The sequence below is a fragment of the Serinus canaria genome, chromosome 1 (assembly GCF_022539315.1).
Source record: "Serinus canaria isolate serCan28SL12 chromosome 1, serCan2020, whole genome shotgun sequence".
Classification (NCBI taxonomy): Eukaryota; Metazoa; Chordata; class Aves; order Passeriformes; family Fringillidae; genus Serinus; species Serinus canaria.
The window spans coordinates 73515025-73533714 of NC_066313.1; the positions used below are offsets into that span (position 1 = coordinate 73515025).

At 39.7% G+C, this 18690-nt stretch overlaps 1 protein-coding gene across 1 annotated transcript in view; it reads left to right on the forward strand.

Moving 5' to 3' along the window:
• The window catches only part of GPC6 (glypican 6), a 714343-nt gene that overhangs the window by 651018 nt on the left and 44635 nt on the right, over window positions 1-18690 (forward strand). Inside the window, exons 6-7 of the mRNA XM_050980236.1 lie at window positions 57-200; window positions 4409-4438. Coding sequence (XP_050836193.1) covers window positions 57-200; window positions 4409-4438 — 174 coding nt within the window. The remainder of the gene's footprint in view (window positions 1-56; window positions 201-4408; window positions 4439-18690) is intronic.

Here is an 18690-nt window from a genome sequence, read left to right on the forward strand (position 1 = left end):
CTTTCGTTTTATGATTCTCATTTAACCAACATATAACCAAGAATGTCTTTTTTCAGGTTTTCCAAGGATGTGGCCAACCTAAACCAGCACCTGCCCTGAGATCTTCCCGTTCTGTCCCTGAAAACTTCAATACCCGGTTTAGACCATATATCCCAGAGGAGAGACCTACAACTGCTGCTGGCACAAGTTTGGATAGGCTGGTAAGGCAAAATATATTCCATTTTCAGATTAGTACAAAAGCTTGGCTATATACTAGAAGGTGGTCATCTCCTGATTTAATAATTTTATAATCACTTTATAGTTTCTTTGCCAGCTGTTCCAGCATTCAGTAAAGCTTTTTTTCTCCACTGGAAATGGTATAGAATTTCATTGTAGGAATGCAGTGCGTCTCAGTTTTTGTGTGTTAGACTTGTTAGAAGAGAATAAAATTTTTCCTACAGGCCAGAAACCGCATAAGCCTTTGCAGGTACTTTGCAGTATAAATTATGTATCAAAAGTGATCTACAACAGTATTTTATATTTTTTTATTTTATAGAAAAGTTATGTATTAAGGCCATTTTTCTCACCTAGCTCTTTACCTTACACCCTTGCAAAGGCACCTCAATTTGTTTCACTTCTTTACTTAATTATAAAATTACCACCGCTTTATTTCCATCCATCTCAATAATTGACTTTGATCAGCTAAAACTTCAGTGATCGTTAATCTTGCTTTACTTATTCAATCATTTTGGGAAAACAATACTTCAACATAAGATTATTTTCTTTGCTACCAGTCATCAGATTCACATTTCAAACTTCAGTGTTCCTGTTATTTACACATCTATAGATTTATAGAGGGATAATTAGTACAGCTGTTAGTACCATCCCAGAAATCATCTGCAGGTAAAACCGATGAGCAAAACTGAGGAGTTTCTGATTTAACAAAGGCTGTATCACATGCCCTCAGCTAATTGCTGCCCACTTGCAGAGCACTGGTCTGTCTTGCCAAAGAGAGTACCCCAAATATAACAATGCAGATGAGGACCCAGGTATCTTCTTGATGCCATCATTCATCAAATTCATGGGATGCCACAGTAGTTTTTCACAGTGCCAAGTCTCTCCAATCACTTCTGTCTATGTTGTACTCTATGTACTCTATTCTGTCAATTTTCATGGCAACCCAATAGGAAAATAACATGGCATTTCTAGGCAAGGCTTGGGATTACCCTTCAGCAAAGAGCAGCATTTGTTAGTTCTCTGCACTTCTGGAAATACTGTAGCCTGGTTATCCTAAAAGGAGAAGCAGAGAAGATGCTTGCATCCATTGTAGATCCAACCACAGCAGGATCAGAGTGCAGTGCAACATCTCAGGCTAAAAATCTGACTATCAATACTCAATCTATATTTGATGGGATCTTAATTTTATCCTTTCACTTTAGATTCAGAGAACCAGTCCTTCTGCACTGCTCAGAGCAGGGGCCTGGAGGCCTGGATCTTTATATAGGATTGGCCAAGGTGAAGTGAAAGGTCACCAAAGCCTTTAGGTTACAATCATGCTTTGTCAAATCTGAAGGTTGCAAACAGCTGAAATGGGAGGAAGAGCATAAAAAGGGAGGGGCTGGAAACACGGCTCAGCTTGGATTAGTCTGATCATGTAAGAACAGTTCAAGCATTTTTGTAATGAAAAAGGAAAGTTTAAGATGCATTACATATTGACATAAGAAGGATACTTCTGAACACATTAATATCCTTTTAAAAATACCTGCTTGCAAACTACTGAAGAGCACGCTGAATAAAGCAGAGATGTGTCCTATGCTGCCAGCCTTTAAAGGCTGAAACTAATGAAAGTTGCCAATACAGATAATCCATTATGACTTCTAGACTTTGAAAGGGGAACTTATGACCCTATGATTTAACTAGTCTTGTTCATGCATTATTTCAGGAAAAAAAAACCAAGGAGTTTAGTTTTGCTGCTGTTCATTTAAAAAATGTTCAAATCAAATTCCTATTTCCTGTTCTTGCTGATGGTATCTAAAATAATTACTATTTATGGTCTGTTAATGATGAGTTTTGGTATCAAATCCATCTTCAAATGGCAGTGATGAATGTGTTGTCCCCTTCTGGGCTGGGACCAACCATCTCTCAATTCAGAGGTGGCTGCTGATCTCATTGGAGCTAGGAAAGGTGGATTAGAGCCTTATTTCAAAGCTGCAATCCCTTAGCAGCTCTTGGGAAAGGTCACTGCCTGCTTCTCATACCATCTTGGGTAATTTTATCCAGAAGGATATAAATGCTACACTCCTGCCTCACAGAAACACCATTTAACCTGTGTTGGAACCTCAGCTTTCCATGTGCTGAGTCATTCCCTGAATGACATATCCCTCTTCATTAACTGTAGCCAGAGCTTGGAGGACCAGCTTCATTTGGATCCTCCTAACCCTTGCATTATTAACAGGGTGTAACACACACAACAGTTTTCTTTTCTACACACTGATCATTTTCTGTTACTTACTTCATATAAATACACTGCAATATTGGTATTTTTTTCATATTTTCAAATACTTAAAGACCATTTTGATTACTATGGATATAAAAAGCTAGTCCTTTCTTGTGATTCAGAAGTCTGTTCAGTGTTACATTAATGCTTTTAGAAGTCTATTCTGGAGTTTGTATTAATGGAACACTGTCAGACCACTTGACTTTAAACTGTCAACATAAAGTCCAAACATACAGTTACAAAAACCTCAAAAGAAGTGAGAAACCTGAATTCTGCTTTCATCTGTCTTTGACAGCAGAAGAAACCAAGTTTAGAAAATATTTCCTCTGCATCTCAATGTTATACAAACATGCAGCATACCTGAACTGAATTCTGTTTTAGTCCTGCTCATATCCCCACTTAGAAGCTTAATTTAGTTGGGCATATTTTATCAGGTAGGTTGCTCAAAGCAGCCCTCATAAGAAACCTGTGCTGAAACCACCAGGTACTCAGCCTATCTGAAAAAGTGCTCCTTCATCCTTGCCTGAGCTCCTGCTATTAACCCAGATATTCCATTTCAAAAGGAGAAAAAGTGATTTCTCTGTGTTGTTGTCATAGCTGTAACAGGTAAGGCTTAATAAATAAGAAATAGATCAAAATTATTATAAGAAATGTGGAAAAATTTAAATATCCCCCAAAAGCTGTGGTATATGTAGTTTTAAAGCATCTGATTTATTTAGGAAAACTTGTCTAAGCATGGATGAAAAACACCATCTGAAACATTCTGGGGTATGTGAAATATAGGACCAGCAGAGGACTCCAGGAGACCAGTACACTTCTGGAGCAGCAGAGGGGAGCTGGCTTGAATGGACTACAGAAGCTCAAGCAATTCAAGACACTTATGCTCAGACAATTCAATGACATCCTCACAGCACTGGGCCTAAAGTCAGGATCTTTCTGAAGCCAATGGAGAGAGACACACATCTTTGGAGAGTGATTCACCCCATCTGTCACAGACATCCCTCAAAGACTGGGAAATAAAAGACTCAATTGAAACATGCACATGTAGATAGACAAGACTGAAATGCCTTGGAGTATTTAAGTCATCTAACTGAGCTGGAAGATAGAACAGTAATTTGAGGTGCTTATGCTCCCCTGGACTGGCATCTGAAGTCTAGATAGAACACCCTAGAGGATGTTCACTATTAGGCATCCGAGTGGGAGAACAGAACTGAGCCCCAGCTGTTCTTTGCAGGTTGCACCATGTGAAATTCAGCTACATAGATATAGTCACCTAATGCTCTTTGAGATGCCTGTGCTCTTCAAGATGTCCAAATGTGAAAGTGAGGTCACAGGAGACCTGGTTGGAAGTTAAATGGAAGAGGTGCTAAATTGACTTGCTCTGCCTACATTTCAATAGCTGCATTCTACCTTATACTGACTGTAACAGTAGCAAAACATGAGGACTTTTCTGATTCAGTATAAAAATCCATAGTGCAGATACCTAGAACCAGCTACCTTGATTTGATGACTGTCATTTTGACTGTTAACAGAAAGAAATAAAGGCCTTAGTTCAGTTATCTAAGCATGAGTTTAGGCAACTGATTTGAGATCACATATTTCTAAAGCACAATTCATTTCCTCCTAAAGTTGAACGGCTCAGAGAAATCTTTCCTTATCCCTCTACTACAAAGTGCCAAAAAGTGACAGTCTTAGTCCAGGCATCTAGCAAGTACACCTGAAGATCAGTAAATTTTAAAAATTGTCCAAAATTACATAATTATAACACCTGTTTCTGTAGAGCATGATCTAAAGTTTCTCCTTTAAAATCAACTGCTTATAAAGACTCGTTATCTTCTCTGTGGTTGCCTGTTTGGTATAACCTGTGGTTTATTTTGTTTTGTTCTGTTTTGTTTTTCTGTTCCCTGAATCTGTTTCCCTCTTGCTTCCCAGAGGACTATCTGGAGGACAATGCAACATGGTGTAAGCTTTGGTATTCTTATTCTTCACTTCATTCCCATTTGTCTTTGTATGATGATGGACAAAACACCTGTTTAAGTTTCATCTTCACCATCTTTACTTTGTGTGTGCGTGTCTTGTAGGCTCAAATACTAGCAGTTCTTTCTGTAATTTTGCATTCTAATTTCATTTTGCCAAGTGCCCAGAGTTGTGCTGCCTTCCAGTATTTTTCTCTCATCCCAAGGATGATACCTCATCCCCAGAAAGGAGCTATGTATTCCTCCAGTGAACTAGAAATTGGTCCCAGTTTCTAAGCATCCCCATAGTCTCAAATCCCACAAGTGCATGTAGAGCAATGCAGACACTGCACTAGCATCCAGCTCTGAGTCCTGTGCTTGGAACAATGGAAATGAGCTCCCAGGCTTTCCTGGGCTCTCTCCCTAAAAATGCCCCCATCTTGCTGGCCAACCTCCTTATGCTTTACAGCTTCCTAAGTTTAGTGGCTGTTAGAGGTCCCTGGTTCCAGACAGAAAAGCCTTCCTCAGCAGAGCTCATTCAGCACAGCCCAAGGGGAAGGCACAGATTTGCATTTAACATGGACTTAATAGTCCAGCTTCTTAGCAGGACTAATTAGTCTACAGAGAGCACCATGCTGATACAGCCATGCTGCTTCCTGTGTTTGAGCTGCCCCCAGTACCTCTGTATCCACCACTTCACTGTACAACAATGCTGTCTTAATTCAGCTGGAATTTCTCCCGAGAACATACTGCAGCCTGACCTGGCTGGACGTGTATAAAATAATTCTGCATTTTCTTTCAGGAGGACAAGGAAGTTTTCTTGATTTTTCACCAGGGAGCTGATGCACTCTTAAACATGCAATGCATAATGCACATGCATACTGGAGACAGGCGACTGAGAAATTGGCCGTGGCATTCATGGGTGATTTGCATTCACACACAGTACAGTGGCTGCATAGATTAGTGGATGAGCATGTGCCCCATCTGAGAAAAACACCTTTTATGCTCTTTACCCCGGGGAGGGGAAATATACTGTGTCACACTTTGTGGGAAAATGTCCTTTTAGAGTCCCTTCTGATTTCCTTAAAGTAAAAGCAGACAAAGTCTCAATTTCCTTGATGAAGATACCCTGAACTACTATTTTTAGGAATAAATTCTGATGTACTTGAAGTCTCTTTTTAACTTTTTTATTCCACTGTGCTATGGCTTTTGTTACAGTGAAAAATGTGATGGTAATCTAGCAAATCAATTGTGAACAACTTTTTCCCATTGCTCCAAAACTACATGAAATAGAAAATATTACTTAAAAATATATAATCTGCTTTGCATTTTAACTATGAGAGACTAAAAGTAACAGGACTGTAGACAAATCAAACATTGATCTGAATTGGCCAGGGAATCCTCCAAGGTATTCCTAAAAGTGAAGTTTTCATTTCAGTTTTGTTAGACTCTGTTTGGTCCACAATCTTGAACTGTTAAAAATATGCCATGATAGTGCAATTTTCCTGGGATAGAATGTTTAGCCTCAAGATTTTTTTTCCTCAAGAGACCCTGGAATAAAATCCAGAAGGTATAAATCTTAAAGGGTTTAAAGTTCTGAGATTCATTTTCCAAGTATCTTCTGAGGCATACTGAGGCCATGAGATACAAACAATGAGCATGTACAATACATCATAACTCTGGAGTTTTGGGTCACAGTCTCAAGGCTGAAGATGACAGACTTGCACAAGTGTTTTAGAAGCCTAATGGCTTCCCACAGGCTACTACCCCAAAACCCTTAGATGCTGTGCTGTTGGATTTGATAGCCCTGTGTGATGTTAATCAGCAGATGATTCCTGAAGCGTACAGCTCCTCCAGTTTTACATTTTGCATGTTTAGACAGAGTCCTGTTTCTTATTAGCTGTTTGGATGCAATATGCAAAATGCATAAATATGTTTTACCACATTCGTTGTGGTCATTTGCTGTTAGATTTAAGCTTTGATTGGTTCTCCAAAATAAGTGCTTAGTATCAAGTTGTGTTTAGTCTCAGTTTCTGTCTCGCAGCAATATCTAAGTTTAAGTCTGTGAGATCATTTTTTCCCTCATGGTTAATACTAGTTCCAGGTGGCAAAGGTGGATGAATGATGGTGGCTGTCAGAACCCTCCTGGGAGACCTGACAGAGTCCTGTTTTTAAAAATGGTGATATTATTCCGTCCCCCAGGTGAATGGTTGTGCATGCTGCTGTATCCGACGCATTGCATTCCGAAAGTGCGTGAGGTGGTTGCTAAGACAGAGCTTTGTTACAGGGGTTGCCTCTGTCTTCAGGTGGAATGGGTCTGCCTGCTGCTCAGACTCTGACCAGCATGGGCAAGGAAAGGCCATCTCCCAACAGTGACAGGAACCACAGATGTCTACATTAATTAGTTATCAAATAAAATGCAAAAATCTTGACGGCCATGCAGTTTCTACCTTGCCTGAAGAGTGATGTCTCATGGAACATGGTGCTTGCATGATCATCTTCTAAAATTGACTTTTTAGTACTAGTTGGACTTCCTTTACCTGATGGGCGTGAAGAACCTTAGGGAGTCTTCATCTTCTTTCGAGGAAAGTCATAGGGGTGTGAATGGTACTATGGATCACTGTTAGAGTGGTGGGGAATTAAAAAACTGCAGATAGAATCCACTCCTAATCACCAGACTTTCAGCAAACAGTAAGATGAAGAAATGGCACAGTTATGGGTCTTCACTTGGTGTACATTGAAAAACTATGTGATTGCTGAACTTGGTGTTAGGGTAAAGAAAAGTAAGATATCTAGGCTGAAGTTTGCACATCTGTGCCATATCAAACCAGATAAACTCAAAGTGGGATTTATTTGTCCTAGCTTTTCATGTTTCTAGTGTTACAATTGAAGTCTGAGGTATCACTTCATTCCTTTACTAATAGATTAGGAGATAGCACCTCCAGAGCTCCCTAAAAATACTCATTTAGAGAAGACAAGAATCTGAATTACCCCCTTCTCCCCACTGAGGATGAATAGAATCTGGATGATTAATTCAGAGATCCAGTTTGTAGATGTCTAAATGTAACCATAACTCCTGGGGTTGGAGCTAGGCTCTATGAATCAGATGTGCACAAAGGAGATTTTGGCCTATAAGATATATTGATTCATAGTTCTTATCATACTGCTAATCATATTCATTGCCATGGTATCATCAGGTACCTAGAAGGATAGCTAGACTCAAATGAAAATTGTCAGTTTGATGGCTGCACAACTTTTATTCGATGGAAATTTCACCTTGTAAATCTGGATTAAAATCTACTTCCTTCCATTTTATGTTTCAGCTTCTACTCAATAAAGACATGGGATTTTTCCAATATACAGAAAGTTTATATTACCAGACTTTGGAAGAATGATCTGAGCAGGAAATATATTTGCACTGCTCTTTCAGCTGGAAGACAGATCACATTTCATTTCACGTGTCTGTGCATGAATCTGTGCAGAAGGAAAAGTCAATTTTTAATGTTCTTGTTCATTATAAAGATAGTAACTGCATATACATCTTCTGTATTTCATGTTTTGATATCATATTAGGAAAAAAATATGGTTTAAAAATTAGTGGCAGGGCTTGTGTCCCCACTTGCAATGCATAAGCCATGCTCATTTAGATGCTTCCAAGTCTATCACAGTAGCAACGACAACTGCCTGCCTCCCTGGAAGGTGCTGCACTGCAATGAATTCTTGCACTGCTAAGATGAGTGCAGCCAACCAGTTCTAAGTTTTCATAAAAATGGATTTGTGGTATATCATCTGTTCATCTACCACCAGGGAATTAGAGGGTCTCTTTTGTGCGAGTGACTACAGAACATAAAATGTCCTTCCACAACAAAGTCAGTTGCATAAAAATGTAGATGCCAAGAGAGAAATTAAAACATTGGTAATTTCTAAATTAGTTGCAAATAGCGAATCTCACTCTCCAAAGAAAAACATGTTTTATGCATTGCTGGCAATTGGTTTTCTCTGGCCTTTGCAGATTATTTTATTTTGTTAGACTGGAGCATATGGATATATTGTGAACTCATAACAGGAGTGTGCAATGCGGGACTCCACGTAGAACAAACACTAGGTTACAGCAGACTGAAACTGATTTCCCAAACTAAACGTCGCATATGTTTTTCTTTGATTGCAATAGACAGAAAATGGCACTTTATGGACTTTTATATGTATTACAGTGACTAAAGAGAAGTAAAATACAAGAAATAAGGTTTATCTTCATTACAAATGGTGACCCTTTTGTGACCCTTCTTTAGTCAACACCAAATATTTTACATTAAGAAAGACTGCCTGTATTTTTTTTCTGCTCTTATCATTGTTCAATATTTACCATCCCCCAATCATATCAATGTATCACTTTAGGTTGTTGGGATAGCAATACAGGATGCTCCTGTAATGCAGAGCTGCACATGAACAATAAATCTTGAGTGGATATTTACAGATGTTTGATGGGAAAGCCAAGATGATTAATAATTCTGGGGAAGGGAAAAGCATGGATTCATTACATCAAATTGTATCCATCATTAACAGAGGAAAAGCCTAAGACTGTTCATCTCTGAGCAAACCCAACAGTATTTTCTGGATCCTAGGTCTGGGTGAACCCTAGCAACCTCACCAGTCCCCTTGAGGGCAAAATGAGTAGCTAGATATTATCAATTCAGATACTTAGTCAACATGGAAAATGGGAGAATACCTGCAAAACACTTCAAAAGATCCTGTTCTGGACACTGCCAAGTGCTGAGGTACACAGTAACAGAGAACTCTTTCTACAGGATTAGGATTGAGTAGTATGGACTCCTTGCACAGCTGGTTAAGAAAACAGGCATTTTCAGAGGGTAACTCCCAGTCTAATGTAGATATCTGCCAGAAATTGCATGAATGGCTCTGTGGAAATGTCAATGTTCCTCTATCAGCTATGAAGAACTTTAGGCTTGACAAGATATTTAGGTTATAGAGGGCTAGAGCTGAGTTAATCTCCTTCTGAGCAGTCAATACCTGACTTCTCCCCAAACAGGCTACCAAAGTGAAAGTGACTTAAGGACTTAGATGTGGTCAATTGGGGACTCAGTAGAAGCTCACAATTTCACCCTGTTTCAGTGGCCTTGTGATCTGGTGGCAGCAATCATAAATTACCATTGTGTACATGTCGTTTTGGTTTTCTTGGGTCTTGCTGCTTCTGTACTGAATGTATGTCATGTAAATGTTATTTCTGGTACAAAAGAAATGGAATTCACTCTGTCTGATTCAGTGTCTCTAATACAGGGGCTCTGTGGAGCTAGATTTTTTAATCTTCCATGGTAGCAGTGGAGAGCTAGTCAAGGGGGTCAGTAAGAGGCAGAAACCATTGGCTGAAACACAAGTGTCATGATAAGTGGCATGCCCTGAACTATCTAGGCATCTGCAAAGAGCTAAGAGATGTGATAAAGGCCTTACAGAAGTTCTTCCATTTTCCAGATGCTCTAGAGGACTCCAATATGGCATTAAATTCATTTGTATCTATATTAAATGAGGGAGCTGGGAACTACTCATAAGATCTTAAATTAGACCAAAATGAGACAGCTGGCAACTTGAATAACTGTCTAGATGCCATTGACTAAGAAGTCACAGCCTTTCCAGAGAGAAACTTCATGTGAGGGTCTCAGGAATGGTGCAGGACCTATTTGACCTCTATTCTGGAAGAGAGGGAAGGTTTCCAAAGCAGTGGATATCTGTCTGCAGGCAGCTAAACCTCACTCCAGGTCTGCACCATCTGTGGTGTGTTCTTAGACACCCAGCTGACATGTCAACACCCATACTGATGGATTTAAATTCAGGCCAGACTAATGCACTGCCAGATCCTGATGGACAGCTGACATTACTGTTCATTTGTATGGGAGCAAACCTCACTGCTGATACTCAACCAGCTCTTAAGAGTCCCTAGGATAATTGCCTTTGCTTTAAAGTGCTGTGACTTTTCCTTTCCTATTATATATTTGGACAACATAAATACTATGTAGGAACACAAAGGAAAACAGACCAGAATGAAAGTTGTTTTTCTCTTGAAACATTCAAGGCCTTAAAAATACCCAGTACATAATAATAACTGTGTTACCTAAGTAACTGCTAGAGAAAGTAAAGTAAAAAGCTAATTGTTTAGAGTGCATTGTGTTTTTAATATAACATACCTACAGTGCTCCTCTATTAAAGTGTGATATATATGGAGAAATAACAGGAATTTGAATAATGTATTTCTTCAGCTGAAAAAAGCATCAGTCATTCAGAGGAAAAAGTCACTGCATAATAAATGAACCTGTGAAAAACTTCCTTTTCTGTGATCTCACAATGAATGCTAATGGGCTTAAAAAATCAGAGAACATTTATAGTATTAGAAATATGTTTTACATTAAAAAATCAGGGAGCATTTATAATATTAGAAATAATTTGTACATTAAAATCTTTTCAACTCTTATTCCCTCACCCAGACAAAATCCAGTTGACCAAATGGGGGTGTCTAACCCCAGAGCCAGACAGATAATGCATCCTTTGGTGTCAGCTGAGAGAAATAGGCACTTTTAGGGCACAGTTGATCTGAGCTACTTTAAAAATCTTTGTTGGATTAAGTAGCACTTGTACTCTCCAGTTCCTGCTTCTCACCATTGTCTGCAGAAAAGTTTGTAGCTCAGACAAGAGCAATGACATCATGTCAGATGAATTCCATTCACATATTCTTCTTTCTGGAGCTTGTGGTCTGGATAGACTGGGAAATGACTAACATACACCTTGGTAGTATTTTTAGTTGATTTGGTTTGGCAACAAGAGGTCACACTGTGTTCAGCATTGAACACATATTAAAACTCAGTTCCTGTCTTGAACACCTTAGTGAGCTCTATCTGTCAGACCTTTTCTTCTGAAGTCGAAGATGCAGGATTCCCAGTCATTGCTCATTGCCTCTCTATGTTTTTCTCACCATTCACTTGCACTGTGGGAATGGAGTGATCCAGAAAAAAAAAATCAGCTGTTTCTGTAAAGTGTGATATTCCTAATACCCAAGGTAACAGAATTTGAACTGCAACCTGTTTGCCTCACAAGCGAAAGAGGAGAAAGTGTGCACAGTCTTCCCCTTGTCACTTATGCTCAAGCAATCTCCAAGTGCAGAGCAGTAGAGATGGAATACTGTCCAGGGTGCAAGACTCCCAGACCCTGGGAATATCCTCCTCTTTGTCAGGTACAGAGCATTTTCACATGTAGTGATGGGACTGGAAAACCATGGCTGTTTTTAACTGCAACCCAGCCCATGTCTCCCAGATTATAATGCTTACATAGCTGGGAAAGTAAAGAGGACAGTGCCTGTCTCAATCCCATGCAGATTCTTATTCTCAGGCCAACTTTAGCTCTCGTAGGTAAAGACCTTCATTGTTAAATGGAAAATGGTTAACTCAACTCTTTTCTGTCTGCAGAGAGAGGCCTAGATTCATCATACTTTTATCAAGTCACCCCTTGCTTGATAAAAATCAATGTGGCAAAACCAGATCCCTTAAAAATCTTTTTTATCATGAAATCAGCCAGATATAGACATATAGGGGAAGGATGGATTGGAGAAAAAGTACTGCCTGTAAAACATGCAGCTCACTTGGGAATGTGACTAGCTGAAAATTGACTTGGTAATGTTCTGGGACAAAACCCCTGGAATTCTCAAGCTAGTTGTGGAAGTACTTTTAAGAAATCCTATTTTCCACAGGTTGTAATGTTGATTTATTTCTGTGCTAAAATGTGAAATAATATGGCTGGCAAACACGCTTTCAGAAATCTAGAAAATAGTTAGTGATATATAGGGACATATTCTTCAATGTCATTTGTTCCTTAATGTGTCCCCATGGCAAAGGCACCATAATCACTTCCAGCCCATTCATTCTCATGCTATAACACTCTCTCTGCTCTCAGCCATTCACTTCATCAGAGAGAAAACAGAGATTAGAAGAGCATCATTGTAAAAGGAAGATCTGAGCAAAACATTTATGCCTTATAACCACGCAAAATTTAACTGTGGCCTCCTAGACCAGGGTGGCCAAAGCCAGACTCTCACTACAGGATATGAGCCATCCTCTAGAGGTACTCAGGGGATGGCTCATATCTGACACAAGCCAGTTGCTGAATTTTGCATCCAGAAAAGATCCCCCCCACACTCTGGAAGCTCTCCAACAAATGCAAGTGAATTTATCAGGCTTTCAGGAAGGGCTCTGATGCTGCATCGTAATCACAGCTGACTTTACATGCACACCTCAATATTTTTTTCCCCATTTGAAGCACTAGTGTCTGCTGCCTAGAACCTCTGAATTTGTTTTCCACTTATTCAGGTAGCCATTCCCGAAAGGAACTGGGAACTGGGAATCCTTTTCCACTATTAGTAGTGACACATAACCGGATTAACATTAAGGTTCTCTTTAGGATTTATTGCACTTCTGAATGCAATGTTATCTGATTTTGATACCTCACTTCTCTAGCTGTTGGCTTGCTGAAGTGTTTTCTAACAAAGAAAGTAATACTCACACTATGATCCAGACCAATCACTAATTTCCAGCAAGGAGTCCAAGGCTCAGACTTCATTTGCACAATTCACCATTTAATTTTAATGGATTAAATTGCATAGTTGGGGGAAAAGAGCAATGATAAGAACATACCTGTTAATTCTTGCTGCCATGGTGAAGTTGCCATAGTAACTTATCAGGATTAGTTAATCAAGCTTTGCCTGTTATCAGAAACCAGATGGAGTAAAGACTTCAAACCATGGATCTTTAGGCAGCTATTAAAAGTCAGATTGATGTTCAGCTACAGGTAAATAGGGCAAGGGTGCATGTGTCTCTCAGATAGAAATTGTAGCCAGAATATGTTCCTATAAAGGAATTACAGAGAAAAATGGGGTTATGAGTCACAGCAAGAAGTGTTTTAAATTTCTATTCATAATATTCAAATATTATTCTGGTTCAGAAAGTATGTTTATTTAAATAAGGTTCTGATATTCCATATGATTTGCTCCATCCCTTACATGACTACTGTCATATTTACTTAGTCACAGCTATTTGTCTTCCCCATTCAGGCTTCCAGGGGGAGCCCAGCAAAAGAAAATCAAATTGTCCTAGTCATCTTTCATATGCCATCATTTATAACCTGAAGGAGCCTACCTGTTTTTCTTTTACAGTACCTGTCTATGCCTGGGGGGGGGTCATTTGTGAAGGAAAAATCAGTAAGATTTTCATGGGCCAGTGTGGGGAGCAAAAGTTTCTTAGTGGACTATACCACAGAGAAAGGTGCTGCATTTTCCACCAAGGGAGCCCTGGGGAGAGGAGGGGGACACTAGGGAGAAGCCTGTTTCTCCATGTGTGAATGTGCAGGAGAGAGGTTCCAAATGGCCAGGAATTTCAGTTCTGGGAACTGGCTGTATCCTCAGGTACAGGTTCAGGGAACACTAAACTCTCGAGAGCTTTGCTTGGAAACACAAAGTGTCTTCTCCTCTCCCAGCAGCCAAAGAGGGCATGCAGTAAAGTTTTTACTTTTTCCCTGTACATAGAATTTTTAATTTGCCTGTAGGCTTCACATATTAAAGGCTATGACAGTAGGGGCAGCACAAGACAGTGTATAGTGCCCTGCACCTGCTGGTCTACTCCATAAGGGATGGCAGCAGAAGCACTGCAGCCTGGTAAACATATCCCACAATTTTAAGTGTGCAGCATGCTATGCTGGCTGCTAGCAGGGCAGCAAGCTGTTACCCTGCACTGCAAATTCAGGGGAGGGAGGCCAAAATCATGAGCCTTGTGTAGGCTTATCAGCATAGAAGAAAAGCCAAGAGGTTGATTTTCACCAACATAGTCACCAGGTTTTAGGCTTTGGGGTGCATAGTATAAGACAGCTTGAGATAACTTCACTCTTCATCAGAAGAGGTGCTAGTCCTGAAAGGATCCACAGGCATCAGATGGATTTGAATTTCAACAAGCTAATCAGAAAACCCAAGGTTAGCCAGGCTTGGGAACCTTGGGAACCTGCTGTTTTATCCCTGTGGGTCCACTTGTGACTAAGCATCCATCTAGTTTCCATGAAGAGTACTCATCTGCACATTTTCCTTTTGATAGTTTGCCAGGCTTTCCTAAGTAGGAAAATAAATGAGATAAAAATTGCTAAAACCACCTTGAAAGGAAGTGTAAACATCACAGCAATTTGGCTTGCATAGTACATTTCTTAAAGGGCTGGAAGCCATCTGTGGGATGATGTGAGGCAAGTTATGTCTTCTGAAAATAATTGAACCCAAGAAGCATAAGAGCAAAAAAGGAGGATGGGTAATCCAGTTCAGATAAAATGAAAAGTGATTTTACCTTTTCTCCCACACCTCATTGAATTAAACTATTTTGCGCATTTAAAAAATACTGCTGCTCTTTTTGTATTTATTTTTATGGATACAATTGTTTTTAGGATTCCTGACAAGAGGGGTCTATTATCTAAGAGCTGTACAAACATTCAGCTTTGGCACCAAGAACTTGAGTCAGAAATTAATTCAAATCCCAACCACCCCAACCCTCGGCTATCAAACCACATTTTCTTTGAAAATGAAAAGGCATGGGATATGAGTAAGGCAGACAATTCTTTTTTCTTTTCTGTTTATCTGGGTTTGGTCAGAACTAGAAACAAATAAGAAAATAAATGAAGTAAAGTAAGCTTCTGACATAGTCTGCTGTCTGAGGTTGAAGTAGAATTGCAGCTGTTTTACAGATTTCGAAGGTTCAGAAACATGAAGTACTCTGGTTTTGGGGTGGTCCTTTCAAGTGCAACTTTAAAAAATAATCATCACTTGGTATCTCCTTGCTTTGGTGCATAGCACTGCCGAAGCTGGAACACATCTATAGGTCTGCATAGTCCAAGAAAGAACCCCAGAGAATGTCACTCCCATTTAGAGACCAGCTGCAGGATTGCTCTGAGAGCAGTCCACTGATTGCTGTGTTACTTTGCACCTTTCTGGTTCTTCTCTATTTCTGCTGTTTTTCAGATTGTCTTCTTGCATATTGCAAGCCAATTCTTAAAGACGTTGTAGTCAGAATAGTCAAGTTCCCCTGAATTTTAATGATTTAAGGCTCCTTCAGGGATTTTATTGGTGGCTTGAGGGGTTTTTTGATAACTCTTTTGACACAGATTTCCTTTCCTCTATAACCTACAGTGGTGTTCTAACCCTTTGCCTTTTCCATCACAGGATGAAGTCAAGCATACAGTAGCTGAGTTATAAATTCAGCTTCACAAGCTGTTGTACTGTAGAATAAAATAAGACAGGCAAAGCACCTGTAAGAAACAAAACTTGTTTAGACGTAAGTGGCTTTGATCAGAAAATGTGGCAAGGGCATGAGGAAAATAAATAGGTTTGTCTTAAAATAGGACATAGTTTAAAGTCATTCCCAGTGTGAAAGTATTCTCTTTGCACAGCTGAAACATAAATAATGTAAGATCAATGTTAGATGTTGGCTGGTCTGTTCTGAAAATGAGACTGTAGAAACTGTGCAAAATAACCACCACCAATAAGTTTGCTTTGCTCTATGCCTCAAGACAGAGAAATTGAAAGACCATGTAAAACCAGGCATGAGTTGATGGAGAAATTAAACTACAAAATGACAGGAAGACAGGAGATGTAATGACCAGCATAGGCTGGTTTGACTGGTTGTTTGAATTGCAATGATTACATATGCAGCCTCAGGAAATAAAAGCTCCCATTCCATTCAACACAGTTTATAAAGTTTTGCTCCAGTAATGAAAAATGGAAATTAGCCTCTCCAATGAATTATAGCAATTATCTCTCTGCTGGGGCAAGACAACTCAGAATCCACTTGTATTCCCCCAAGAAAAGAAGCACTGTGTGCTGTTATTCACCACACACCTTGAGAAATTCAACAACATTTTCTTGTTATTGTTTCTGCAGCACAAGGCTTCTCAGCTGCCAGCTCATGGTGCTTCTGGGCTTCACACTAAGAGTAGCCTTCACTTACACAGGAACTCTCTGTGTATGAGCAGCAGGATGACACAGAATTAGGTTGATTTTTTACACTGGTACGGGGCAGTAACTTTCCCATGGACTGTGAATCTGGTTAAAATAAAATCCAAGTTTTTTCTCATTTTTTTCTAAGTTTTTCTCATTTACAGACCTTAGCTGATTTGTGCAAAAGGAAAATGGTGCAAGTCATATTTTAAACAAAAGCATTTCTTTTCTGTGCCACCTGTCATAGAAGAAAAGCAATGCTGGTACTTCTGTGTTAGTATAATTTTATCTAGATTTCCTGATTGTCATAAGTGATGTACTAAAAGTACTATGATTAAATCCAACTGTACTTCATCTTGCCACACATGTACATTTTATCACACACAAAATGTTTATATTCAAACTGCCTCAAATACATTTTTGTTCAAAACCATTTTCTAAAACTTGGAGACTTTGCCCAGGAAATTACACCTGAATTGAGCAAAAAGTGAACTATAATGGTTAAATAACATTCATTGCAAGTTAGAAAGTGTTATCTCTTGGACATTTTTTTTCCAAAGAAAGAACATATTCAATGTGTCCCCTCCTATAGAATTAAGTTGGTGTCTACTTAAATCAATAAAAACTGAAATGTTTTTTTCTGTGAGATCACTATTGAGAGATTTATACAAACTGTTCATTGGCAATGCATCACAGCTAGGCTGGAGCATTATTTTTAGGAAAGATATTAGGTTAAATCCAAGGCATTGGGAGCATCTGGAAAGTCTTTAATTGAATGTTTTCGTGTGATAAAAGCACAGATATATTTTTATCATATAAGAACAACATATGCTCATATAGGTGAGATTTTCAGAATTTGCAGACTGAAAACTGAAAGAGAAACTGAAAGAGAAATTTTGAGCACCCAGAAATTTTTTAACATCCCATGCCTGTACCTCTGTTCAACTGAGAACAACCTCTGCAATTAACTGTTTAAAATGAACAGAGCCTATTTTCTCTCTTTCTTTTGACAGTGACAGATTCTTTGCATCATGAACAGCCCTAGCTATAAATCTCACTTAAGGCCAAAGCTGTGCATCATCTCATTGTCAGTGCTCAGCCACAACACGCCGCATGCGCGGGCTCCGGGCTCGAGTCTCAGAATTCACAGTCTTTCACAAAAACTGCATCAGGAGCTTTTGCCTCGACACACCAGGATAACCCTAGGTTCTGGAGGCAAGCAGGTGTCATCCTTCAGGGTGAGTGTTCCCAAATGGTGCCTGGGGGAGCCTGTGGCCACCAGCTAATCAAGAGGCTTACAAATGCCAGGGAGCAAAACAAAACAAGCAGGAGAGCGGTGTGCCTCGGGGGTTTGCACAGCACCTTGTACTGTAAAACAGGGAGAGCTGGGAACAGTGACACTGGCCGATTTCCAGTACACTCCCATGATACTTTATTGAAATGAAAATAGACCTGAACAGTGTAGGAGAGGGGAAGAAGCCTGAGGTTTCATCTGAGGAAAGCAGAGTCTTTCTGTGATAAGACTTCATCCTGTGGCTGCTGTTTTATCCCCGTGGGTCCACTTGTTATTACTGTCCATGAGTAACCTATTGGCAAGTTGCCATAACTTTCAGGTTTTGGTTTTTTTTTTCCTCTCTTTATGCAAAATCTTTAATGGTTTCTGATCTCTCTGGGAGATATCACTGCTCTTTCCCCTCCCGTTTTGAACTTTACAAGTAAAAATTTACAGGTCAGCTCTGTGCTCTGCAGTAACACAGCCTAAAAAGTCAGAAGCCAGCTCTGGGTGAGCTGGTGTAACCCTGCCACCCACCATGCCACAGCATGGGGAGCTGCCAACTCACTGGAAGCAATAAAGATATTTTAGCACCATTCTGCATCTCTTGACCTGCCTCTCCACTAATTCATTCAATTGACATGTCTCTGCCATCCAGCCACCAGGTCTATAACGAGCCTGGTTGGGGTGATCTCAAGGATCTCTGACTGTCATGATGTAGCTGTGCTCCTTGGCCGTCCTCTTTCCCATTCAATCCTCTCCAAATAAGGGCTTTCTGTGTAATTTTTTTTTTCTTATTTGTAGCTTTTGTGTCTCCTAGAGGAACAAACTTCATGCTGTTGATGTTTTCTGTTAGACAGCGCTGCTGTGCCCAAGCATGTATTGTGCAGGGCCTGGTTTTGGTGTGTCCAGCTTGATATGTGAATTGAAAATTAGCTTAGGTGACTTGCCCATGGTATGGATATCC